This window comes from Dysidea avara, chromosome 10, assembly GCF_963678975.1.
Source record: "Dysidea avara chromosome 10, odDysAvar1.4, whole genome shotgun sequence".
NCBI lineage: Eukaryota > Metazoa > Porifera > Demospongiae > Dictyoceratida > Dysideidae > Dysidea > Dysidea avara.
In genome coordinates, this window is record NC_089281.1 from 29,376,667 (window position 1) to 29,400,407 (window position 23,741).

Consider the following 23,741-nt stretch of genomic DNA (forward strand, 5'->3'; position numbering starts at 1 on the left):
ACAGAACTGTATGTATACATGGTGGAAGGTTTTCACCAGAAAATGCCCAAATGCAGCTCCAACATGATTGCAATTTACACACTTTTTACAGTGTGGCGAAATTCCCAGGAAGAAGTGTCGTCACCTTCCATGTGTTACCAGCAGATGATAAGATAGAGAATGCACTAAAGGAATGTCTCAGTTATACTGTAGGCAGCTTATTGCACAACCTCAATGAGGAATTTCCACAGGTGGCTGACGTGCTGAGTAGGATTTTAAACACAATAACTGATGGATGATAATACAATTGTGTTATGTTGTACATACTATATATCAAATAAAACTATTCTCAGTTACTATTCTGCTTTAATTTGCTTCTTCTTTCCTTTCTTGAAGAATTTGTATGTGCAGTAACCTAGGAATACCATCCCATACGTTCCTATTACCACCTAGTACAAAATGACATTAAAACAGTCGCCATTTGTCTGTCACGGCTTACATTTCGTCTTCCTTTGATAGTAAAAGAATTGAAGTACCTTTCAAATGCACTCTTTGGTACGAAGTTTTCTTCAGCCATCCTCTCTTGTGCAGCGCTAGAGAGTTTAAAAAACGACCAGAAGCTGAGTGGCCGGATCACGCGATGCTTGAAAGACGTGTTTAAGCGCACGCGTGCTAGTAGAGTCAGTGGTGGCTGAGTCTCCGCTATGCAGAGCGATGAAGTAAGAACAGTGGTGTGTAATGCACGTTATCTTATTATTCTTGTAGACTATTTGGCACGTGATAAATCAAAAGTTTTGTTCCTTCAAAGTGAAGTAAGCTCATCCACGTGTTATTGTCGTACACAAGGTCGTACATGATTTAATAATTTTGTTGGGCGCTTATATCATTAGTGAAGCACTGTACTTTAAATGCCAGTGTTGCTGTTTTTATCCACAGGACAAAAACACAAACATTTTGTCGTAATGAGTTTAACGTTAGTGGGTTGTGTGGTAGATGGTCTTGCCCACTTGCTAACAGTCGCTATGCTACAGTCAGAGAACGTAAAGGTATACTATAATTGCATTTTAGTTGTAGTAGTAACTGCATGTATTGCAATAGGTCAGATTTATCTCTGTATGAAAACAATAGAGAGGGCACATACACCAGCCAAAATGTGGGAATGGGTTAAGCTGTCAAAGAACTATAAAACTGCATTAAAACAGGTTTGTATCCACTTACCCTGCAACAAGCGTTATACTATTTATTTATAGATCGACACACACTTAATTTATTGGCCCAAGTTTCTCATACACAAATGTAAACAAAGAATGACCAGGATAACTCAGGTGAATTGAGATTCCTTTTCTCTGCAAAAAAAATTATGTACTTCTCTCTCATTTTCTAGTATTTGATTCGCATGAGAAGACTGAAGCTGAAATCAACGTAAGTTACTGTAAATGTTGAAATTTGGCAAGCTTGCGACTAAAAGGAAATTCACCAAATGTGATTTCCCCATCAGCTATTGTATATTGTTCAATATTGGCTGCATGGTAAATTCACCAAATGTTCATCCACCAGTTTGCTAGACATGCTAATTCGTTAAACTCTAGTGTTGTATTTTTGCAGTATAATTATTATGAATGTAACCAATAATTCTTGTAGAAAGAAGATTGTTCCTTTAAGTAAAAAAGTCGAGGCAAGAGAGAGCAGAAGAGAGGTAGGAGATAATTTGGTGCTATGAGGTTTGATTTGTCTTTGAATGGTTTAGGATAAGGCTCTGATTGCCGCTCGATTAGATAAATCAATAGAAAAGGAATTACTGGAACGGTTGAAGAAAGGAACTGTAAGTTTTTTAATGTGGGGCTTTGAACTTTTATGGTCGGTCACCGCATTACACCAAACTAAGGGTTTGGGATTATTGACAATTATTGAAGGTTTGTAGTAAGACATGTACCAAAAAAAAAAAGGAATTTTCAACCAGAGTAGGGACCATAGCACATCGATAAAATCTACTGAAATAAGCTAGAGTAGAACACAGTAAAACAATAAGAAGTGTTATATCCCTACTGTGCTCAAGATACCATAATGGAAATGCACAGTAGGGATATCATATAATACTTCTTATTGTTTTACTGTGATTTAATATCGTGCACTACTCCAGCTTGTTTCAGTACTTTTTATCGATGTGCTATGGTCTCTACTCTAGTTGAAAATTCCAACTTTTTTTGTGTACAGTTAATCCGAACAGCTCTGTTCTCTAGTTGACGAAAGTCTGTTCAGATTAGTGAATTTGTTTGGATTAGTGAATCCATTGATTAGAGAACCTAGTTCAATTACTCTAATAGAACTTACACTTGTTGCAAAATACTCTAATAGAACAGTTACTTGTACTATTCGGATTAGCGAGTGTTCAGATTACTGGAGTTCGGATTAGTAAGGATCCACTGTACTTGTTTTTTAAAAACTTTTTGTAAAAAAATTATTATGATGGTGAACCCACGCATACCGCATCAAAAAAGAAATGGTGCCGCACACCCCAGCTATCAGTTATTGTCTGAAAAGTGAAGTATCCATTACACTTCATTGTCAGCTATGTTCAACCTGTTACAATATTACGAATCAAGAACTGTTCGAAAAGACCTCTGCAATCAAAGTAACCACTATGAAAAAATTCAGACAATTTACATTACAAAGGGAAGCCATCACACACTACCACTAAATTGACACCTTTCGCTGTCAGCAAAGATGAATGGGAGATGAATGGGACACAAAGGAGGACACTGGTAAGTCCATGAAGAATGCATTGTACATTCTGTGGTATGCCAAAAGGCACGTGTCTGGCTGAAGCGATGTCGAACAGTGATAAAATCAAGCCCGTAACCTTAGCTGTTATCGAGTTACACTTGGCTGAAGGCATCAGTCAGTCAGTTACTCAGTCAGCCAATCAGTCACTAGAAAATTCTGTGTAATAATTTTTTTTTAAATTCCATAGCAACTCGTTGAAAGCATGTTGGGTTGATCTGAAGCTTGTTTGGATTTAGTTTTACCTAACCAATACTGCCTCATCATCGTCAGGGAAAAGTGAGGCTGGTTTTTTGGGTGATGTTTGATGGGCCATTGGCCCAAACCTTTGTGGCCCCTATTATACAGATAGTACTGTATGATATTGAGAGCCATAACTAACTGTAATTCATGTATTTTTATACAAGTTATCCATATGGAAAAATGTTCAAAATCTTTTCATTCCAATGTCTGACTGTTATCTATTAATTTCACTGTACATTTCCTATGATCTGTTATAGAACTTTTCTGAACTTGTAATGGCATCAAACCACACGTGTGTGCTTGTAACAAAATCATGACACTATTTGTGACCAATCAAGGTTATCTGTGAAGAAGCAATAAAACTGTATCCTGAACCATAAGCCATGTTTACTCATGATATTCTCTTCATTTTTCTTTTTTAGCTGTTTACTCAGGGCTCAACATAGATAGTATAGTCCCAGATAGATACTTATGTGATCATTAATAGGATTGACAGTATCATGCATGGCTCTTATTTGCCAGGACTAAGATAAATGCCACTTGCAGACAAAGTCATATATCCACTGCCATACATACCATGCAATCCCAGAAAAAGCACAGGACAATGTGCCCTTAGGTTGATGTATTTGTGAATACACCTACATGTGCTGTCTAGTCACCTGTGTGTATATTGGCTTATTTGCTTTCTATGTGGTGTATCTACATACATTCTGCCACCATCAGGTATGCTGCCACACACTGGAAGTATGTGCGCAAACTGATGTATCCATAAAAATTCTGGATAATGTTTCAGGAGGCCATAAGCGCTGCAGGGCACTGCAGTACTTGTTGGCTCCTGGTATGTCTTGCTTAGCAGTGCCATAGCCAGAACCTGGGCCACCCAATTCATCAATATAGTATATAGTAAAATACTTGGAACATCAATATCAAGATACTCTAATAGAGCAGTCACAGAGACTCTGCAACTAGGTATAGCCTAGTTTCGTGTAGCTAGGTCCTAGTAGACATGTATTAACTGAAAGAACTCAAAGAAGTTTTGTGCTTAGTCCCAGAACACATCAACTCACTCATCCGAGTACGACTAAGGTGTTGGGAATGAGCAAGAAATTTTTTGTGGATCACTAAAATCAGTAATTTTCATGTTCATGGAACAAAATTTGTGTGGTTCATAAATCACTTTTAAAAGGTTCACTACCCTAAACAATTCCGGTGGAAGTTGGACACGTGTCATCATTCTTCTAGTAGTCAAAGAAACATTGAACTTTGAGTTGAAATAATTTAACAATGACACATCCTTATTATTCTAAAGGACAGATTGTGTGAATAAAAATTGAAAATATTAGGAGGAAGAATAGGGATCACTGAAAAAAGCCATGAAACAAGGATCACTGGGGTGGATCCCTATTTTTGACTATCTCTGTCATAAATCTTTAGTTACATGCTCCATCATTTTGAAATGAGTCAAGATAGGGATTTGTAGTTTACATTACCACCCCAGTGATCCCTTCTTGATTCATGGCTTTTTCAACGATCACTATTCTCCTTCTTAAAATTTTCAATTTTTATTTATCTAGTTTATGTACGTTTTGTTAATCCAGTAATAATAGATTATGGATTTGTTTTATCTATTGATAATGAATACTTGTGAATAGTCTGTTTTTGCATTCTGCATAGTAATACTGTCAACATTTCAATACACACACGAAACTGATCAAATTTCAATGTGCATACAGAGTCTCCTAATATGAGCTAGAATTTATATTACCAGTGCCTATAATTATGACCGAATCTGCAAGAATCCCATATGTTCACACAAGCCTAATTTTACAGTAGAATGCAATAAATGCAACGGGTGGAGTATTTACGAAATCATAAAAAAAATTTCCATAAATTTTTAAAGCGCTTTTTTTCACAGTGAAGGAAGGTGATGGTAGCATCGTGATCGCCAAGCAAGAGGAGTTCCAAAATCTTTGTTCATGTCAGTACTCCCATGGAGACAGAAGATATGAGCATTTGTCTGCCTTGTGTTGGACGAACAGTTCACTATTGTTTTTCTTTCCTCACGTTTTTGCCTTCGCCCTGGTCGTTGGAAAGGCCTGGAAGACAAAACTTACCTAGCAATGGATTCACCTGTTCATGGAGAACCCAATGGTGTAAGTTGCATCTTGGTAGAGGACTACGTTCATAAGTTTTGATCGTTTAATTAACTGTAGTTTATTTTCTGTATTGTCATTGTACAAATCTATTTTTCTGTTGTTGCCACTTTGTAGCTCTGTAACCTCGGAAGTTCTTGGGGCTTCTAGAGCTGAAACTCCAGTTGACCATCCGTTTGGCTATAAATATACATAATAAAAATGGAATCCGAAAAATGTGCTAACATAATTTATGGGGTTCTTGCAGATCCAGTCACAATTATTAATAGTTGTCAAATTTCAGTGCAAAGATTGTTGTTATCAGATATACACTTGACTGCATTATTAGAGTATTTACATGACTGCTCTATTAGAGTATTTGGCCTGCCCACGTACAATAATCACGGAGCAAAAAAGCCACCTTGCAACAAAGTCTTCAGCACAAATTAAGCTTCCTGGCCTATACATTTAATAAGGACAGAAGCAGCGCACACCAGAAAACCTAATTCTGAGCACGACCTTGTATGGCTTTGCATGCATAATGGCGTTTTGGCAAGAAGAAACTACCAGGTTTAGGCTGTTTCCATCTGAAAACTAAATCAAAAATAGGTCTTGGACATGCACAATGATTCATTCAACAAGCCTTTCTACTCCAGGATTCTCCTTGTAAACTTCGCTGGCTATGTCTGTGGAGTAGAACAATAGTATGAACAAACGGGCAAATTTCAGTTTTATCTGAAATACATGTACTGTTTCCTTTTCACTTGAGTAGACCTATACTCTTTGCTAAGAACTATTAGAGGGTTGTTTTGAGTTGAAGGATGCCTTTCAAGGTGGTTTTTAGGTGTGCATTCTAACAAAAAAAAAAACAAGGGCAATCCCTGTTATGAACCCACTATTGTGGTTCATGATACCAGTGTACCCAGGGCCCTTGCATGCCATCTCAGTACTTTCCTAGCTGTTACCTGGAGCCATATGCTGGAACAATGCCACTTGGTTGCATAATCACTGGTCATATGGTTATGACGCATGACCTCCTCTGAACAATAATTGCTATTGTGTGAACTTTTTTTTTTATAAAGAGAACTAGGACCAGTATTTTGTTAGGTAACCACATGGGTTTGGCTGTTATGAGTGCAAGTGTTTCGTAATTGTGTGAAATGTGTGTGAATGATTGCCTACTACTCACATAGCAGCCACCCACCACAGCATCATCATTTGTTGCACTTAAATGGCTCCTGTGATATTTTATTGGTTGTTTTACAGTGTAATTACAGAAACAAACCATTGGAACAAATGTGTGGCAAACTAAATCACTATGTGTGTGATTAGGATTTGATGACACAGCATTCCAAGTTTTGTAATAACAAACTAATTAATTTAAATTAGTTAATTTCATTAGTTCAGCTTGACATAGTTCTAGTTAATCTAATTAGTTAAATCTAATTAGTTCAGTTGACATAGTTAATCTAATTATGTTGAAGGTGCATTTTGTGCACCTGTCAACATTGGTATGACAAGGTGTCGAGTCCTTATTAGGAAAAGAACAGTGAAAATATGGAGTATGGACATAGCCAACCTACCTTAACTGCTCAAATCTGGTAAGCCTATCTTTAGGCTTTAATGAATGTCTCTATACAAACTAAAAATAACTTTGCAAATATTAACGATAGAAAGATCCCACAGCCACTACATTACTCACCATGAACTCCATGATAAAGTGGCATCAAGCATTGTTGCAGTTGGGTAAAATGCCCTTACTTGGAAAACAGCCTTCTTCATCAAATATCCACCATGGCTGTACACTGCTTAAGGAATATCTTTGCCACACTTGGTGCTATGGCCTTAAACTAACTGACATTACGATCTTCATGTGCTACAGTATACAATAGACGTGATCTTATAATGGACACTCATAGCACTAAAAACGCTGTCAAGTTCTAGCAAAGACAACGTCTGCCGTTCATTGCTTCGTATCAAAAGTACTCTTAATTTAATTATTAAATAATAAAATATTAAATTTAAAAACAGTGTTGTATAAAATTGTTACATGTTATTGTAGCACATGAAAATAGGTTTCATTTCATGTATAAGAATATCCTGTTGTAAGTGACAGAAACCTGACACTCATGCACTCACGCATCATTTCATGTTCAAAAATTAATTCCAGATTTGAAGAGACTATCTTTGATATACCGACTCTTCCTGGTTTTCTTATGACATCTAATAGAGTCATCAAGATCAGGCCTTCAGTAAAACGGTTTCCGTGGCAGCGGCAAACATTTCTTTACAAATGGCTAGTCTAGTTTTGAATATCCGTTCTGTAATTATTATGAAAATAGAAGTGAAAAGGTGAAATGATTAAAATGCACACAATATTGAAATGTAGTCACAGTGACGGTAACCCAAGTAATTATGGCATTAATAATGAGGTGGTATTATTAATGAGAACGTGGAGGTGGTCTTATTAATGAGGTCATGAAGTACACCTTAGCTATATTTGGGACCTACTTGACATGGTCACTATAATGAGGTGGTCTTATTAATGAGGTCATGAAGTACACCTTAGCTATGTTTGGGGCCTACTCGACATGGTCACTATAATAAGGTAGTCTTATTAATAAGATCATGAAGTACACCTTAGCTATGTTTGGGACCTACTTGACATGGTCACTATCTTATTAATAAGATCTCGAGCCCAAAGTTGCTATTGTTCCGGTAGCCGGAAATATTTTGTCGGGGCTATTGTTCTGGCAGTCCACTAGATTTCTCGCTATCAAGCACACTAGTTGTATATGCTTTGCCCCGAGTATTCAACTTTAGAGCACTGACGCGTCTAGTCACATGAAGTACACTTTACCTCCTGTTTGAGACCTATGTACTATGTTTACCTTCCACATCTTTAATAGTAGCCACACTTTAGTGAATGCCACATTTGATTTTGAAAATAAGGGCTTAAGATCATTTTCAAGTAGTGAGCAGTGGTGGAGTTTGAATAGTCCCCACATCAATTTTTGAACTATGGTATCTAATAAATTCTGTGACGTTTTAACCGTAGTACTTGATATGTCAACTAAAATCACATAAAGGTACTGAGGTTGTTCATGTGAATGCTTACTGATTTATAGTAGCTACTATCTCACTAGTATGGAGACATCTACAACTTCCCTGAAGCTGTGTACGAGAGGGTGTTAGAAGGAGAGATTGAGGATGAGGTACAGTAATATCATCATACTTCCTAATTCACCACTACATGTCACACAGGTTGAGTCGGATGAAGAACCAAAATTTATTGCGGATGAGGACGATGAACTGAGTGACATTGAGGTAATGCCTCTCAAGTTATGGACCATAGCACAAATTACATACTCTGTGTGTGTACATTAGGACATTGAGTCACTTGAGGGATCATTTGAAGAAGTTGAGAGTACTAGTGGTAGTTCTGAAGATGAGATTGATTTAGAAAAGGAAATTGAGGGACCAGTCAAACGAAGACATGTAGAGATTGAATATGAAACTGAACAACCCACCTCTTCAAAGAAACTAAGAACTAAAGATAAATAATCATACAAATTTTATATGCATATAAATTTTAAAAATCACTTTGTCATTAAACTGAGTATTGACGTCCTTTGCTCATCTGTTCCAGTTCACATATATATTCATGAGTGCGCAGAATAGTCTCTTCTTCTGTCAGCCTCTTGTCTGCATTTATCTTACTTCGCAAAATGTCTAAAAGTATTTTTCTTTCCTCGTTCCGTTTCCTTTCTTTGTTGTTTTTCTGGCATCGTGAAGTGTCCACTATTTAAAATTTCAAAACATAAATGGCGTTTTATAAACTTACTAACTTTCATCGTGTATAGCTGTGAAAGAGACGCTACCCGCTGCAGCCATCTCTCCATTTAACTGTCGGAATGAATGACATGCTAGAGAACATGAAACTGCGGTTGTTGACGGTGAAGAACATAAAACTGTGGTTAGCACTTTGCAAAATAATCCCATGAAACATTATACAAAAACCCGCGCCAATTAATGGGGTGCGCCACTTGGCTGTAATTTAGTTAGTAAATTCCCTCTCGATTGTGGTTGTGAATAATGACCAGGATTCGAATGACTCGTGTGTTGATAATTATAATATTTGTTCTACTGGTGGTAATTAATGTTCAATTGTTGAGGACTCCTTTAGGCGAAGGATGGGAGAAGTCGTTTCAGTGTAACTGTAATAATGAGATAAGACACGAAATACTTTCTGACGTCACTCCGTATACTAAAGCCACACAACAGCACGCAAGTGATAATTGGGGGCCACACAAACTAGCAGTACTTGTCCCCTTCAGAGGTCGTTACGAAGAGCTTCTAGAATTTGCACCACACATCCATGAGTTCTTAAGCCGCCAAAAGATCCATCACGACATTTGGGTTATCAACCAACATGATCATTTTCGTTTTAACAGAGCATCACTTCTCAACATTGGTCACTTGCTCAGCAAACAAACTTGTGATTACCTAGTAATGCATGATGTGGATCTGCTACCCACAAATGACAACCTCAGCTACACTTACCCTGAGAAAGGGCCCTTCCATGTCTCCTCCCCAGAGCTTCACCCACTTTATCACTACAAGACATTCATTGGAGGAATCTTCATCATGACCAAAGAGCAATACGAGAGGGTGTGTGTGTGTGTGTGTGTGTGTGTGTGTGTGTGTGTGTGTGTGTGTGTGTGTGTGTGTGTGTGGGTGTGGGTGGGTGTGTGTGTGGGTGTGTGTGTGGGTGGGTGTGTGGGTGTGTGTGTGTGTGTGTGTGTGTGTGTGTGTGTGTGTGTGTGTGTGTGTGTAGCAACTTTCAGATTATAGTCTCGCATGGCAGACCCCATTTTCGATTAATTATCCAAGCCAAGATGATAGGATCTGTTTAATTGAGACTATTTTAGGTTCACTTACAATAGGAAGTGTTGACAGTATCTCTTAGAAACATGTTACAATGGGAACAAATCTGTTATTCTTATCATTGCAAGAAGACGAGTTTCACAAAAACATAAGACAAAGCTAAGCTATAGACATATTACAGTATTTTACTTCTTTAGCTTCCTGTTCTGTTGTATTATAAAAGAGCACCTCATAGTAGTAGTAGTGGTACTAGACATTATCTGTATTATGTGTCTAACTAGGTCAACGGGCTGTCCAATTTATTTTGGGGTTGGGGACGTGAAGATGATGAGCTATACTTGCGTATTAGAGAAGTTGGCATGCCAGTAAGTTGTACTACAGTGATTTGACAGTATTGTAAATGTTTGTACAGATATTTAAGCCAGAAGGCATTACTACGGGGTATAATACTTTTATTCACCTACATGATAAGGAGACCAGGCCAAGAGACCAAAAAAGATACTACAATCAATATGAGGTGTGGTGTGTAGTACAGGGGCGGATCCAGGAGCTGGCAAGGGGAGGGATACAAACAAGCTAAGTCAGGCCGTGGCAAAGTTAATTATATGTTTCTGGTCCTACCAAATCCCCAAAATTGACCAGGTGACCAGGCTTTTTTTTTTTGCAACTCTTTGATGTGGTACACTACATTAGATATATAGCATAGCAGTACATGGTGTTATAGGGAAAAACAAAGTTAATGTATGAAGTTAGTGCATCTTTATAAGACAAGAGTGTTTACAAGACACGATAACCTTTCAACAGATATAAAATATTATAAATTATTGTATGGTGATTGCACAATTCATTCAGCAAAAAAATGACCAGGAAGGGAACCATTAACTTTTCGTGGCCTTATAGGAGGTTGGGGAGAGCAGATTCTCTTGTATTTTTAAGGTAGCAAATAATCACCTCTTAGCATTGTCTTACATCTCATTTTGCAATTTTGGCCTTTGTGAAGTCTTAAGAGCTGTTTTAAAGGCTAGAATGTCTTAAATACCACCAACACGATAATTATTTTTAGAGGCGCTTTAGTACGCACGGAGGTGCCGGGTGACAGTCTGATGGTTGCTTTGACTTGTTTTGTGAGTTTGCAATAAATGTTAGCAATTTGTACATATTTTTATCTATATTATGGACTTAGTATTTCGATCAAAAGAAGTATGGTTCCTTCACAAAGTGTGTGTGTGTGGGTGGGGGGGGGGGGGGATTTGTCCCAAATGTCCCATCCTGGATCCGCCATTGTAGTATGTGAAGTGTATGTATTTGTAGTAATAGACAAGCTACACATGTTTTGTTGTTTGGAGATAATGGTGTTCCACTGTACCTAATTTGTTGAGCTCTTGATATGCATAGTGTAGGATTGAACAAATTGTTATGTTTTCTGACTTGCTAAATAGGAGATAGGCACTGACCAATTTGTTGACAGTAACTGAATAGAATAATGTATACATCATTACATTGTGCCATATATGGGATTGTTAGGTGGGAACTATATTAATGGGTGATTTGTCATATTAGTAGAAGATGGTTCTGTAGATGATGTTGCTCATTGAACCATTACAGTCGCAAGGACTTCAGCAGGATATTTGAGTAGGTGGATAAAGAATTTTCCATTTTTAAATTCCTTGCCAATCAAACCATGAAACTTGTGACCCGCTGAGTGAAAACCGGAGTTGGGCATTCTATTCACCATGAACTGGGGCATTTATCAAGGTATAGTTTTTGGCCTAAATACACCCATGCTATCAAGCAAGAAGGTAAAACGGTAATTTACCACAATGTAAACAAACACACATAAGTCACGTTTGCTTCATGGTACAGAAACAAAACAGATATTTGTACTCTCCATGAAGAGGTAAATCCATTAGATATTTCAATTTGAGTCTTCTTTCACTGTTTACCGAAGTGATTAAAATGTGCCATGTAGCACATGTTTTTTCAAAGGCATTTATCTTTAAAACAAAATTATGCAACAAGTCGGGTTTTTGCTCAGCAGGTCACGTATGGTGCAAGGATGTTTAGTTGGCTCTGAGACACTACTCCAGTGTGTACAATCATCTTATCCATGTATAGAGTAAATGCATGAGTAGGTCACAATCAGATACCATACAACAGGAAATTTTGATGAAAGGAAAAATCGTGATGAATCCACGCTCCATCAGTTTTGATGAATTTAATGTTAACAAAATTATAGGGAATGATATAACAATGTACTTTTAAAAGTGCTTATGAACAGTTAATTTGACAAATAAACTGATTCGTAACTTTTCTTTTGTCAAAATTTCCTGTCATACAGTACAGGTATTTAGTTATGCTGGTAACATGTCATTTAGAGCTATGAAACTGTCGTAACCGGTTACTGAGCCAATCATAACTGTCTGCACCTAGCATGTTAGCTATGTGCACCTCAGATTGCCAATAGGCACCAAGTGATTATACGTATAGGTGAATCCTGTGATATCAATGTTAAAACACAAGAAGAGTACCCAAAATGTACATTTTGAGTGAATATCTGAAGAGATAGGTTAACCAGTTATGCAAAAAAGGATATCTGGCCAGTTACTTAGTTTACCTTCACTTAACTCTTATGTTTTCTTATAAAGCAGTGTATTACTCTAATAGAACAGTCACCATTGCAACAAGACATTAACTTGGTTAACTGAGAGATGAATCATTGAGGTATAGATTTACATTTTAACTAATAACAGGTGGAATTTACTACTTCCCTGTAGTGAGGTACAACAGACATTATTGTAAACCTGTCCACAAAATGTCTTGAATCACTGTATGTGTATGTACAGTATTTGAAGTAGTGCAATGTGTATGCATACTTATGGGTGTGGTGTAGTGTTTCTGCAAGTGTGTGTGTGTGTGTGTGCGTGCATGCGTGCGTGCGTGTGTGTGTGTGTGGTGTGTGTGTGTGTGTAACTTACCAGTTGCATACATGTTACATACAGATGTCAAGAAAACGAGACAGAGAGACAGGACTGGATACAGTCAAGTACACAGTTGTAAAGCAGCACAATTTAACAATATCTGGAGCACCAGTGAAATTTGTACATGTACAATTAGACTGTGACATATCAAAAACCCCATTTTGTGTAAATCCAACTTGACAATGAAATTTTATTAACTCAGCGAAAGTAGAAAGCGAGGAAAACGTACAACATAGGGTATTCTCAGGCTATAACCCTGCTTTAGGTTTACTTAACTTTAATGATCAAATGAGAACTGATGTTTTCATTGTACTAGATATTTGCTTAGCTAGTTCTCATCCGATCACTGAAGGTAAGCAGCGTCAGGCAGGGTTGGTACTTGGATGAGTGACCGCCTGGGAATACCATGTTGCAGACTTTTTATTTTTGCCTAAAGCTTTATGAGTTGTTAGGCCATGCAAAGTTAATTCTATGTTTCTAGTCCTACCAATTCCCCAGGTGACCACGCTTTTTTTTTTTGCAACTTTTTTATGTGGTACACTACATTTGATGTAGCAGTACATGGTAAAAACAACGTCAATATAGTACCGTTTATGTAGGGATAGCCCTGAAAATTTCACATGCCGCCCAAAATTCCACCTTTACAAATAACCCTAGAGACACTTCACGCGACAAAAATCACCTTTACAGAATAGTACTAGTCCATATAATATACAATACAGCATTAAATACAACAAACACTTACAGGTGGCCGAATATAGAATTTTTTTTAAATCGCCAAAACTTGAATTTTAGTCCCACTGCCTCACTGGCCTGCTTCACTGGCCTGACTGCCTCACTGACCACAGTGAATAAATAACTCACAATAATAAACAAACAAAATTACAAATAACAACACACATAAAAGAATGTATATACGATTACTTAAAGATAAAGATTCAGTCAAATGAACAAAAGATTCAGTCAGTCACTGACCACAGTCGCAAGGCTAGTGGTCAAACGAAGCAGCATACGGCCATCATTTCACGTCACAATAACAAACTCACCAGTGGGATGTGCCTTTTGGGGTTCCGACAAGTGTAGGCCCTCTGCGCCTTGTCTTTTCTTTTATCTTCAATCAGGCTGCTTGTCTTCTTCATCCAATGAAACCATATCAAGGCATGAATTTTCTGTATCAACACTTTCTTTCAGCAGCAGATGCCACAGAATTATTTCAGAGCTGGATTTTAGAAGTGCTTCAGTCCTGGCGCTACTTTGAGAAGATATACTAGCTAGATATCCTCTGCAACTTCACAATTGAGATCCTGTTCACGATAGGTTTTTGACCACCCCCATCAAATAAAAATTGAGGTGGACTAATAGCAATAGAGTACAGAGATATAATACAAAGTCACTCTAATACAACAGTCACAAGTTAGCTGTGCTACAACAAAAACTAGTATTTCTTAAAAATTGTTAATTTAAAAATGAAGTAGGGATCTATGCAATAAAAAAAAAGAGATTAATGATGGTATTACAGCATAGCTCAGTAAGAAAATCCCTACTTTGGCTTGCGTATTAGCTATAACAATTATTTTGCTCAATGCCAAAGTAGGGACTTTCCAACTGAGCTATGCTGTAATACCATCATTCATCTCTTGTTTCACTACTTTTTATTACATAGATCCTACTTCATTTATAGATTAACAATTTTTATAATACTAGTGTGTAAAATTAGCGCAACTTTATACGAAAAGAGTGTGTACAAGACGTGAAAACCTTAACAGATATAAAATTATGGTAATTGTGCAATTCGTTCAGCAAAAAAACTGACCAACAAACAAGCAAACAAATAAAGAAAATCTACAACACAGGGTATTCCCAGGCGGTCACCCATCCAAGTACTAACCCTGCCCGACGCTGCTTAACTTCAGTGATCGGACGAGAACTGGTGCTTTCAACGTAGTATGGTCGTAGACATTTGTTATGCCATTCTACTGCCTATTTATACACACAACATTCCAGCAAACTACTCTCTTAATCTCTGCTATTAAAAATCCATTTGCTAAAAGCTGAAGTAAAAAGCTTACCATTGGTAAAAAAAAAGAAGGAAGAAAAACACAAAAGTCTACAACATAGGGTATTCCCAGGCGGTCACCCATCCAAGTACTAACCCTGCCCGACGCTGCTTAACTTCAGTGATCGGACGAGAACTGGTGCTTTCAACGTAGTATAGTCGTAGACATTTGTTATGCTATTCTACTGCCTATTTATACACACAACATTCCAGTAAACTACTCTCTTAATCTCTGCTATTAAAAATCCATTTGCTAAAAGCTTACCATTGGTTAAAAACAAGAGTCTACAACACAGGGTATTCCCAGGTGGTCACCCATCCAAGTACTAACCCTGCCCGACGCTGCTTAACTTCAGTGATCGGACGAGAACTGGTGCTTTCAACGTAGTATGGTCGTAGACATCTGTTATACTATTCTACTGCCTATTTATACACACAACATTCCAGTAAACTACTCTCTTAATCTCTGCTATTAAAAATCCATTTGCTAAAAGCTTACCATTGGTTAAAAACAAAAGTCTACAACGCAGGGTATTCCCAGGCGGTCACCCATCCAAGTACTAACCCTGCCCGACACTGCTTAACTTCAGTGATCGGACGAGAACTGGTGCTTTCAATGTAGTATGGTTGTAGACATTTGTTATGCCATTCTACTACCTATTTATACACACAACATTCCAGCAAACTACTCTCTTAATCTCTGCTATTAAAAATCCATTTGCTAAAAGCTGAAGTAAAAAGCTTACCATTGGTTAAAAAAAAAGTCTACAACACAGGGTATTCCCAGGCGGTCACCCATCCAAGTACTAACCCTGCCCGACGCTGCTTAACTTCAGTGATCGGACGAGAACTGGTGCTTTCAACGTAGTATGGTCGTAGACATTTGTTATACTATTCTACTGCCTATTTATACACACAACATTCCAGTAAACTACTCTCTTAATCTCTGCTATTAAAAATCCATTTGCTAAAAGCTTACCATTGGTTTAAAAAAAAAGTCTACAACACAGGGTATTCCCAGGCGGTCACCCATCCAAGTACTAACCCTGCCCGACGCTTCAGTGATCGGACGGGAACTGGTGCTTTCAACGTAGTATGGTCGTAGACATTTGTTATGCCATTCTACTGCCTATTTATACACACAACATTCCAGCAAACTACTCTCTTAATCTCTGCTATTAAAAATCCATTTGCTAAAAGCTGAAGTAAAAAGCTTACCATTGGTTAAAAAAAAAGTCTACAACACAGGGTATTCCCAGGCGGTCACCCATCCAAGTACTAACCTTCCCGACGCTGCTTAACTTCAGTGATCGGACGAGAACTGGTGCTTTCAACGTAGTATGGTCGTAGACATTTGTTATACTATTCTACTGCCTATTTATACACACAACATTCCAGTAAACTACTCTCTTAATCTCTGCTATTAAAAATCCATTTGCTAAAAGCTTACCATTGGTTAAAAACAAAAGTCTACAACACAGGGTATTCCCAGGCGGTCACCCATCCAAGTATTAACCCTACCCGACGCTGCTTACCTTCAGTGATCGGACGAGAACTGGTGCTTTCAACGTAGTATGGTCGTAGACATTTGTTATACCATTCTACTGCCTATTTATACACACAACATTCCAGCAAACTACTCTCTTAATCTCTGCTATTAAAAATCCATTTGCTAAAAGCTGAAGTAAAAAGCTTACCATTGGTTAAAAAAAAAGTCTACAACACAGGGTATTCCCAGGCGGTCACCCATCCAAGTACTAACCCTGCCCGACGCTGCTTAACTTCAGTGATCGGACGAGAACTGGTGCTTTCAACGTAGTATGGTCGTAGACATTTGTTATACTATTCTACTGCCTATTTATACACACAACATTCCAGTAAACTACTCTCTTAATCTCTGCTATTAAAAATCCATTTGCTAAAAGCTTACCATTGGTTAAAAACAAAAGTCTACAACACAGGGTATTCCCAGGCGGTCACCCATCCAAGTATTAACCCTACCCGACGCTGCTTACCTTCAGTGATCGGACGAGAACTGGTGCTTTCAACGTAGTATGGTCGTAGACATTTGTTATACCATTCTACTGCCTATTTATACACACAACATTCCAGCAAACTACTCTCTTAATCTCTGCTATTAAAAATCCATTTGCTAAAAGCTGAAGTAAAAAGCTTACCATTGGTTAAAAAAAAAGTCTACAACACAGGGTATTCCCAGGCGGTCACCCATCCAAGTACTAACCCTGCCCGACGCTGCTTAACTTCAGTGATCGGACGAGAACTGGTGCTTTCAACGTAGTATGGTCGTAAACATTTGTTATGCCATTCTACTGCCTATTTATACACACAACATTCCAGTAAACTACTCTCTTAATCTCTGCTATTAAAAATCCATTTGCTAAAAGCTTACCATTGGTTTAAAAAAAAGTCTACAACACAGGGTATTCCCAGGCGGTCACCCATCCAAGTACTAACCCTGCCCGACGCTGCTTAACTTCAGTGATCGGACGAGAACTGGTGCTTTCAACGTAGTATGGTCGTAGACATTTGTTATGCCATTCTACTGCCTATTTATACACACAACATTCCAGCAAACTACTCTCTTAATCTCTGCTATTAAAAATCCATTTGCTAAAAGCTGAAGTAAAAAGCTTACCATTGGTAAAAAAATTATAAAAAAAAGAAGGAAGAAAAACACAAAAGTCTACAACATAGGGTATTCCCAGGCGGTCACCCATCCAAGTACTAACCCTGCCCGACGCTGCTTAACTTCAGTGATCGGACGAGAACTGGTGCTTTCAACGTAGTATGGTCGTAGACATTTGTTATACTATTCTACTGCCTATTTATACACACAACATTCCAGTAAACTACTCTCTTAATCTCTGCTATTAAAAATCCATTTGCTAAAAGCTTACCATTGGTTAAAAACAAAAGTCTACAGCACAGGGTATTCCCAGGCGGTCACCCATCCAAGTACTAACCCTGCCCGACGCTGCTTAACTTCAGTGATCGGACGAGAACTGGTGCTTTCAACGTAGTATGGTTGTAGACATTTGTTATGCCATTCTACTGCCTATTTATACACACAACATTCCAGCAAACTACTCTCTTAATCTCTGCTATTAAAAATCCATTTGCTAAAAGCTGAAGTAAAAAGCTTACCATTGGTTAAAAAAAAAGTCTACAACACAGGGTATTCCCAGGCGGTCACCCATCCAAGTACTAACCCTGCCCGACGCTGCTTAACTTCAGTGATCGGACGAGAACTGGTGCTTTCAACGTAGTATGGTCGTAGACATTTGTTATGCCATTCTACTGCCTATTTATACACACAACATTCCAGCAAACTACTCTCTTAATCTCTGCTATTAAAAATCCATTTGCTAAAAGCTGAAGTAAAAAGCTTACCATTGGTAAAAAAATTATAAAAAAAAGAAGGAAGAAAAACACAAAAGTCTACAACATAGGGTATTCCCAGGCGGTCACCCATCCAAGTACTAACCCTGCCCGACGCTGCTTAACTTCAGTGATCGGACGAGAACTGGTGCTTTCAACGTAGTATGGTCGTAGACATTTGTTATACTATTCTACTGCCTATTTATACACACAACATTCCAGTAAACTACTCTCTTAATCTCTGCTATTAAAAATCCATTTGCTAAAAGCTTACCATTGGTTAAAAACAAAAGTCTACAACACAGGGTATTCCCAGGCGGTCACCCATCCAAGTACTAACCCTGCCCGACGCTGCTTACCTTCAGTGATCGGACGAGAACTGGTGCTTTCAACGTAGTATGGTCGTAGACATTTGTTATACCATTCTACTGCCTATTTATACACACAACATTCCAGTAAACTACTCTCTTAATCTCTGCTATTAAAAATCCATTTGCTAAAAGCTGAAGTAAAAAGCTTACCATTGGTAAAAAAATTAAAAAATAAAGAAGGAAGAAAAACGCAAAAGTCTACAACACAGGGTATTCCCAGGTGGTCACCCATCCAAGTACTAACCCTGCCCGACGTTGCTTAACTTCAGTGATCGGACGAGAACTGGTGCTTTCAACGTAGTATGGTCGTAGACATTCGTTATACCATTCTACTGCCTATTTATATACACAACATTCCAGCAAACTACTCTCTTAATCTCTGCTATTAAAAATCCATTTGCTAAAAGCTGAAGTAAAAAGCTTACCATTGGTTAAAAAAAAAGTCTACAACACAGGGTATTCCCAGGCGGTCACCCATCCAAGTACTAACCCTGCCCGATGCTGCTTAACTTCAGTGATCGGACGAGAACTGGTGCTTTCAACGTAGTATGGTCGTAGACATTTGTTATGCCATTCTACTGCCTATTTATACACACAACATTCCAGCAAACTACTCTCTTAATCTCTGCAATTAAAAATCCATTTGCTAAAAGCTGAAGTAAAAAGCTTACCATTGGTTAAAAAAAAAGTCTACAACACAGGGTATTCCCAGGCGGTCACCCATCCAAGTACTAACCCTGCCCGACGCTGCTTAACTTCAGTGATCGGACGAGAACTGGTGCTTTCAACGTAGTATGGTCGTAGACATTTGTTATGCCATTCTACTGCCTATTTATACACACAACATTCCAGCAAACTACTCTCTTAATCTCTGCTATTAAAAATCCATTTGCTAAAAGCTGAAGTAAAAAGCTTACCATTGGTTAAAAAAAAAGTCTACAACACAGGGTATTCCCAGGCGGTCACCCATCCAAGTACTAACCCTGCCCGACGCTGCTTAACTTCAGTGATCGGACGAGAACTGGTGCTTTCAACGTAGTATGGTCGTAGACATTTGTTATGCCATTCTACTGCCTATTTATACACACAACATTCCAGCAAACTACTCTCTTAATCTCTGCTATTAAAAATCCATTTGCTAAAAGCTGAAGTAAAAAGCTTACCATTGATAAAAAAATTATAAAAAAACGAAGGAAGAAAAACACAAAAGTCTACAACATAGGGTATTCCCAGGCGGTCACCCATCCAAGTACTAACCCTGCCCGACGCTGCTTAACTTCAGTGATCAGACGAGAACTGGTGCTTTCAACGTAGTATGGTCGTAGACATTTGTTATACTATCCTACTGCCTATTTATACACACAACATTCCAGTAAACTACTCTCTTAATCTCTGCTATTAAAAATCCATTTGCTAAAAGCTTACCATTGGTTAAAAACAAAAGTCTACAACACAGGGTATTCCCAGGCGGTCACCCATCCAAGTACTAACCCTGCCCGACGCTGCTTAACTTCAGTGATAGGACGAGAACTGGTGCTTTCAACGTAGTATGGTTGTAGACATTTGTTATGCCATTCTACTGCCTATTTATACACACAACATTCCAGTAAACTACTCTCTTAATCTCTGCTATTAAAAATCCATTTGCTAAAAGCTTACCATTGGTTAAAAAAAAAAGTCTACAACACAGGGTATTCCCAGGCGGTCACCCATCCAAGTACTAACCCTGCCCGACGCTGCTTAACTTCAGTGATCGGACGAGAACTGGTGCTTTCAACGTAGTATGGTCGTAGACATTTGTTATGCCATTCTACTGCCTATTTATACACACAACATTCCAGCAAACTACTCTCTTAATCTCTGCTATTAAAAATCCATTTGCTAAAAGCTGAAGTAAAAAGCTTACCATTGGTTTAAAAAAAAGTCTACAACACAGGGTATTCCCAGGCGGTCACCCATCCAAGTACTAACACGGCTTGCCAAGTTCGCACAAGATTAGCCGCATGCTGCTTATTCCGCTCTCACTCATGGCTTGTCAAGCCATTGGCTCTACCTTTGTCGCACTACTCCAAACATATCAGAGGCTTTACAACCCCTTGAGGACAACATCCGGCTGGTACTTATCCCTACTTTGATGGGTTGCTCTCCACCAAATGACACAATCCGTAAATTATTTGCCCTTCCACCTCGATATGGTGGTTTGGGTATCATAAACCCAACTCTTATTGCAGCTGAGGAGTATTCAGCCTCGTGTCACATTGCTGAGCCTCTTTCACAATTCATTCTGGACCGGGGTATCAATTCGGCTATTGTTAAAACAGAACAGCTATCTCGCAAGTCCGCAATCCGCAATTCCAAATCTTCCAACTATTCGGATAGATCTTCCAGTTTGCGTACCCACTTAGATCCCTCCTCTCAACGCGCTTTAGATCTAGCCTCAGCCAAAGGGGCCTCTAACTGGCTTACCACCCGGCCCCTACAGGAACATGGCTTTGCACTGCATAAGTCCGCGTTTCACGATGCCGTGGCACTACGTTATGGGTGGTCTCCTCAGCGGACTCCTGCTCACTGTGCATGTGGGACTTCCTTTTCAGTGGAGCATGCTTTATCCTGTCCCAAGGGTGGCTTACCTTCTATCCGACACAATGAGATCAGAGATCTAACTGCTACCCTGTTGACTGAAGTATGCTCTCAGGTAGCTGTTGAACCAGAGCTCCAGCCGGTTTCACAGCAGGACTACCCTGCTTCTGCCAATATCCAAGATGGTGCCCGTCTTGACATCGCCATGAATGGTTTTTGGGGTGGAAGAAGTGAAAGATGTTTTGTGGATGTGCGGGTGTTCAACCCTCTGGCTGCTTCTAATGCGTCCTCATCACTGGCCTCCTGTTATCGGAGGCACGAGAACATTAAGAAACGTGCGTATGCTCAGAGAATTCGTGAGGAGGAGCATGCCTCTTTTACCCCCCTGGTAATGTCTGCCTCTGGTGGTCTGGCTCATGAGGCTTCTGTTTTTTATCAACGCTTGGCTCATCAACTTTCAAACAAGTGGGGCGATGATTACTCTGTTGTCATGGGGTGGTTAAGGTGCTGTCTATCTTTTTCTCTCTTGCGGTCCTCCATACAATGCATCCGCGGAGCCCGCTCATCCATCGGTCACTATGTTAAGACTCCCCCAATTGTGGAGCTGATTCGGGCAGAGTCTCAGTTTGCCGTGGACTAAGAAAGTCCCGGTTTGTCCAGCACAGACCATTTATGTGCTGGGGGTGGTAGGCAAGGGCAGTCCATCAAGCCCGGGTAAAAAAATAAATAAAAAAATAAATAAAAATAAAAAATAAAAATCCAAGTACTAACCCTGCCCGACGCTGCTTAACTTCAGTGATCGGACGAGAACTGGTGCTTTCAACGTAGTATGGTCGTAGACATTTGTTATCAAGACACACGGTAGTGTGTCGTGCGGCCCAAGAAGCCGGCTCGCAACCCCGTGAGTATATTGACAGGAAGAAAGAAAACGCAATTTTCGCACCTCCGTAGCTCTGTGCTGCCTTGATGAAACAAGACAAATTTTGCTGTGTAGATTCCCTCCACCTTCAGCACTCCACATTCCAAATTTGAGTGAAATCGCTTCAGGAATTCCTGAGATATGCGACTTCAAAAATTGGCTTAGTTTCTTCGTTTTTTTTTCTTCTTATTTTTCTTCCTCTTTTCGCACACTTACAAAAACTGCTATAAAACGCGAACGCGTTATCCGATTGCCTTGAAATTTGGCACACAGAAGGGGGATATAAAGGCGCATCTCGGTACCAACTTTGGCTGGAATACCATAAACAGGCAAAGAGTTATGAGCGATTATGCACGAAAAATAACACCAATATGTTGTCACGCCTACAGGGTAAACCGCGTATGGGAAGAAGCTTAAAATCGGTGGGTGAATAGGTTAACTATTGAACCTCAAACCTTTTGTGGTTTGAAAGAAATCGAGCTAAAAACCAGGAAGATACAGCGAAAAAATCAACAGTGTGTAACAATTACGCAATCGAGATTAGTTAATTTTAAATTTTTTTTATTTTATTATTATTATTATTATTATGCTTGCCACGCCTACCAGATAAACCACTTGGGGTAATGCTTTGAAAATCGCTGTACAGATGGAGTTATCATCTTAGAAAGGCTCTTCAATGGTGTAGAAAAATCAGACTTAAAGCCACGGAGTTATAACACGAAATCCAACTTGGTGTAGCAAGTGCGAGATCGAGATACTCTAATAGAGCAGTCATCCTAATAGAGCAGTCACCCTGAACAGAATTCAAGAGATCAGTTAGAAATAAGTAACCTGTATAGAGATCAGCTACAAACAAATCACCCTGTAGAGAGTTCAGCTACAAACAATTCACCCTGTTCAGACATCAGTTAGAAGAAGTTTTCTTGTAGAGAGTTCAGTTACAAACAAATCACCCTGTTGAAAGATCAGCTAGAAGATGTCACCTTGTAGATAGTTCAGTTACAAAGAAACCACCATGTAGAGAATTCAGCTACAAACTAGTGACCCTGTAGATACATCAGCTAGAAGAAGTTACCTTGTAGAGAGTTCAGCTACAAAGAAACCATTCTGTAAAGAGCTCAGCTGCAAACAAATCACCTACACAGAATTCAGCTACAAACAAATCACCCTGTAGAGAGATCAGCTACAAGAAGTTACCTTGTAGATAGTTCAGCTACAAACAAATCATCCTGTAGAGAGATCAGCTAGAAGAAGTTACCTTGTAGATAGTTCAGCTACAAACAATTCATCCTGTACAGAGCTCAGTTAAAAGAGGTTTCCTTGTAGAAAGTTCAGCTACAAACAAATAACCCTGTAGAGAGATAAGTAAGAAGAAGTTACCTTGTAGATCGTTCAGCTACAAACAATTCACCCTGT

General features: G+C 38.9%; 3 protein-coding genes, 2 long non-coding RNA genes, 23 other non-coding genes and 1 pseudogene across 31 annotated transcripts in view; 3 read left to right on the forward strand and 26 right to left on the reverse strand.

The window, feature by feature from the left end:
- The window catches only part of LOC136237151 (uncharacterized), a 1,258-nt gene extending 920 nt beyond the window's left edge, over positions 1-338 (forward strand). Inside the window, exon 4 of the mRNA XM_066027459.1 lies at positions 5-338. Within this exon, the coding sequence (XP_065883531.1) occupies positions 5-278 (274 nt within the window). The 3' untranslated portion in view covers positions 279-338. The remainder of the gene's footprint in view (positions 1-4) is intronic.
- On the reverse strand, positions 248-801 carry LOC136237154 (uncharacterized). The gene is made up of 2 exons (XR_010692328.1): positions 479-801; positions 248-428 (listed from the first exon to the last, which is right to left on the reverse strand). It is a non-coding gene; the product is annotated as an uncharacterized lncRNA (long non-coding RNA).
- LOC136237153 (protein MAK16 homolog) lies at positions 589-8,754 on the forward strand. The gene is made up of 11 exons (XM_066027463.1): positions 589-698; positions 745-791; positions 916-1,025; positions 1,078-1,181; positions 1,230-1,304; positions 1,364-1,401; positions 1,621-1,675; positions 1,727-1,801; positions 8,282-8,350; positions 8,400-8,462; positions 8,523-8,754. Exons 1-11 carry the CDS (start codon positions 684-686, stop codon positions 8,697-8,699), a joined length of 828 nt encoding a protein of 275 aa, XP_065883535.1. The 5' UTR covers positions 589-683; the 3' UTR covers positions 8,700-8,754.
- Positions 7,150-9,202, reverse strand: LOC136237155 (uncharacterized). Of its 2 annotated transcripts, XR_010692330.1 has the most exons (3): positions 8,984-9,161; positions 8,254-8,936; positions 7,150-7,456 (listed from the first exon to the last, which is right to left on the reverse strand). It is a non-coding gene; the product is annotated as an uncharacterized lncRNA (long non-coding RNA). The 2 variants fall into 2 exon arrangements; XR_010692329.1 differs by lacking the exon at positions 7,150-7,456 and having other exon boundaries at positions 8,680-8,936; positions 8,984-9,202.
- LOC136237152 (beta-1,4-galactosyltransferase 7-like) lies at positions 9,177-13,201 on the forward strand. Of its 3 annotated transcripts, XR_010692327.1 has the most exons (5): positions 9,177-9,806; positions 10,304-10,387; positions 10,435-10,539; positions 11,628-11,777; positions 13,022-13,201. XR_010692327.1 is itself a non-coding variant. In XM_066027461.1 (4 exons), exons 1-4 carry the CDS (start codon positions 9,231-9,233, stop codon positions 13,178-13,180), a joined length of 924 nt encoding a protein of 307 aa, XP_065883533.1. In that variant the 5' UTR covers positions 9,181-9,230; the 3' UTR covers positions 13,181-13,201. The 3 variants fall into 3 exon arrangements, 2 of the variants coding, with proteins under 2 accessions (XP_065883534.1, XP_065883533.1); XM_066027461.1 differs by lacking the exon at positions 11,628-11,777 and having other exon boundaries at positions 9,181-9,806; XM_066027462.1 differs by lacking the exons at positions 10,435-10,539; positions 11,628-11,777.
- A 1,638-nt stretch (positions 13,202-14,839) lies between these two features.
- On the reverse strand, positions 14,840-14,958 carry LOC136237344 (5S ribosomal RNA). Its single transcript, XR_010692408.1, has one exon. It is a non-coding gene; the product is annotated as a 5S ribosomal RNA (ribosomal RNA).
- Positions 14,959-15,104: 146 nt separating this feature from the next.
- Positions 15,105-15,223, reverse strand: LOC136237365 (5S ribosomal RNA). The gene has a single exon (XR_010692432.1). It is a non-coding gene; the product is annotated as a 5S ribosomal RNA (ribosomal RNA).
- A 115-nt stretch (positions 15,224-15,338) lies between these two features.
- On the reverse strand, positions 15,339-15,457 carry LOC136237317 (5S ribosomal RNA). Its single transcript, XR_010692382.1, has one exon. It is a non-coding gene; the product is annotated as a 5S ribosomal RNA (ribosomal RNA).
- A 115-nt stretch (positions 15,458-15,572) lies between these two features.
- On the reverse strand, positions 15,573-15,691 carry LOC136237345 (5S ribosomal RNA). Its single transcript, XR_010692409.1, has one exon. It is a non-coding gene; the product is annotated as a 5S ribosomal RNA (ribosomal RNA).
- A 127-nt stretch (positions 15,692-15,818) lies between these two features.
- LOC136237318 (5S ribosomal RNA) lies at positions 15,819-15,937 on the reverse strand. The gene has a single exon (XR_010692383.1). It is a non-coding gene; the product is annotated as a 5S ribosomal RNA (ribosomal RNA).
- A 115-nt stretch (positions 15,938-16,052) lies between these two features.
- LOC136237378 (5S ribosomal RNA) lies at positions 16,053-16,163 on the reverse strand (annotated as a pseudogene).
- A 127-nt stretch (positions 16,164-16,290) lies between these two features.
- Positions 16,291-16,408, reverse strand: LOC136237376 (5S ribosomal RNA). The gene has a single exon (XR_010692443.1). It is a non-coding gene; the product is annotated as a 5S ribosomal RNA (ribosomal RNA).
- Positions 16,409-16,523: 115 nt separating this feature from the next.
- On the reverse strand, positions 16,524-16,642 carry LOC136237374 (5S ribosomal RNA). Its single transcript, XR_010692441.1, has one exon. It is a non-coding gene; the product is annotated as a 5S ribosomal RNA (ribosomal RNA).
- Positions 16,643-16,769: 127 nt separating this feature from the next.
- Positions 16,770-16,888, reverse strand: LOC136237319 (5S ribosomal RNA). The gene has a single exon (XR_010692384.1). It is a non-coding gene; the product is annotated as a 5S ribosomal RNA (ribosomal RNA).
- Positions 16,889-17,003: 115 nt separating this feature from the next.
- On the reverse strand, positions 17,004-17,122 carry LOC136237375 (5S ribosomal RNA). Its single transcript, XR_010692442.1, has one exon. It is a non-coding gene; the product is annotated as a 5S ribosomal RNA (ribosomal RNA).
- Positions 17,123-17,249: 127 nt separating this feature from the next.
- LOC136237343 (5S ribosomal RNA) lies at positions 17,250-17,368 on the reverse strand. Its single transcript, XR_010692407.1, has one exon. It is a non-coding gene; the product is annotated as a 5S ribosomal RNA (ribosomal RNA).
- A 114-nt stretch (positions 17,369-17,482) lies between these two features.
- On the reverse strand, positions 17,483-17,601 carry LOC136237320 (5S ribosomal RNA). The gene has a single exon (XR_010692385.1). It is a non-coding gene; the product is annotated as a 5S ribosomal RNA (ribosomal RNA).
- A 156-nt stretch (positions 17,602-17,757) lies between these two features.
- LOC136237356 (5S ribosomal RNA) lies at positions 17,758-17,876 on the reverse strand. Its single transcript, XR_010692421.1, has one exon. It is a non-coding gene; the product is annotated as a 5S ribosomal RNA (ribosomal RNA).
- A 115-nt stretch (positions 17,877-17,991) lies between these two features.
- Positions 17,992-18,110, reverse strand: LOC136237353 (5S ribosomal RNA). Its single transcript, XR_010692418.1, has one exon. It is a non-coding gene; the product is annotated as a 5S ribosomal RNA (ribosomal RNA).
- A 127-nt stretch (positions 18,111-18,237) lies between these two features.
- Positions 18,238-18,356, reverse strand: LOC136237321 (5S ribosomal RNA). The gene has a single exon (XR_010692386.1). It is a non-coding gene; the product is annotated as a 5S ribosomal RNA (ribosomal RNA).
- A 156-nt stretch (positions 18,357-18,512) lies between these two features.
- Positions 18,513-18,631, reverse strand: LOC136237357 (5S ribosomal RNA). The gene has a single exon (XR_010692422.1). It is a non-coding gene; the product is annotated as a 5S ribosomal RNA (ribosomal RNA).
- A 115-nt stretch (positions 18,632-18,746) lies between these two features.
- LOC136237346 (5S ribosomal RNA) lies at positions 18,747-18,865 on the reverse strand. The gene has a single exon (XR_010692410.1). It is a non-coding gene; the product is annotated as a 5S ribosomal RNA (ribosomal RNA).
- A 156-nt stretch (positions 18,866-19,021) lies between these two features.
- Positions 19,022-19,140, reverse strand: LOC136237424 (5S ribosomal RNA). Its single transcript, XR_010692485.1, has one exon. It is a non-coding gene; the product is annotated as a 5S ribosomal RNA (ribosomal RNA).
- Positions 19,141-19,267: 127 nt separating this feature from the next.
- Positions 19,268-19,386, reverse strand: LOC136237355 (5S ribosomal RNA). The gene has a single exon (XR_010692420.1). It is a non-coding gene; the product is annotated as a 5S ribosomal RNA (ribosomal RNA).
- A 127-nt stretch (positions 19,387-19,513) lies between these two features.
- Positions 19,514-19,632, reverse strand: LOC136237322 (5S ribosomal RNA). Its single transcript, XR_010692387.1, has one exon. It is a non-coding gene; the product is annotated as a 5S ribosomal RNA (ribosomal RNA).
- Positions 19,633-19,759: 127 nt separating this feature from the next.
- Positions 19,760-19,878, reverse strand: LOC136237323 (5S ribosomal RNA). The gene has a single exon (XR_010692388.1). It is a non-coding gene; the product is annotated as a 5S ribosomal RNA (ribosomal RNA).
- Positions 19,879-20,034: 156 nt separating this feature from the next.
- On the reverse strand, positions 20,035-20,153 carry LOC136237364 (5S ribosomal RNA). The gene has a single exon (XR_010692431.1). It is a non-coding gene; the product is annotated as a 5S ribosomal RNA (ribosomal RNA).
- A 115-nt stretch (positions 20,154-20,268) lies between these two features.
- Positions 20,269-20,387, reverse strand: LOC136237366 (5S ribosomal RNA). The gene has a single exon (XR_010692433.1). It is a non-coding gene; the product is annotated as a 5S ribosomal RNA (ribosomal RNA).
- Positions 20,388-20,502: 115 nt separating this feature from the next.
- On the reverse strand, positions 20,503-20,621 carry LOC136237324 (5S ribosomal RNA). The gene has a single exon (XR_010692389.1). It is a non-coding gene; the product is annotated as a 5S ribosomal RNA (ribosomal RNA).
- Positions 20,622-23,741: the final 3,120 nt, after the last annotated feature.

What these genes read in the sequence shown, in the direction of transcription:
- LOC136237153 (XM_066027463.1), top strand. An exon ending in GAATGACCAGGATAACTCAG is followed by an intron (nt 1,305 to 1,363) that starts GTGAATTGAGAT and finishes CTCATTTTCTAG; the next exon opens with TATTTGATTCGCATGAGAAG. An exon ending in AAGGAGAGATTGAGGATGAG is followed by an intron (nt 8,351 to 8,399) that starts GTACAGTAATAT and finishes CATGTCACACAG; the next exon opens with GTTGAGTCGGATGAAGAACC.
- LOC136237152 (XM_066027461.1), top strand. Translation starts at nt 9,231, where the DNA reads ATGACCAGGATTCGAATGACTCGTGTGTTGATAATTATAATATTTGTT. An exon ending in CCAAAGAGCAATACGAGAGG is followed by an intron (nt 9,807 to 10,303) that starts GTGTGTGTGTGT and finishes GTGTCTAACTAG; the next exon opens with GTCAACGGGCTGTCCAATTT. An exon ending in TTAGAGAAGTTGGCATGCCA is followed by an intron (nt 10,388 to 10,434) that starts GTAAGTTGTACT and finishes ATGTTTGTACAG; the next exon opens with ATATTTAAGCCAGAAGGCAT.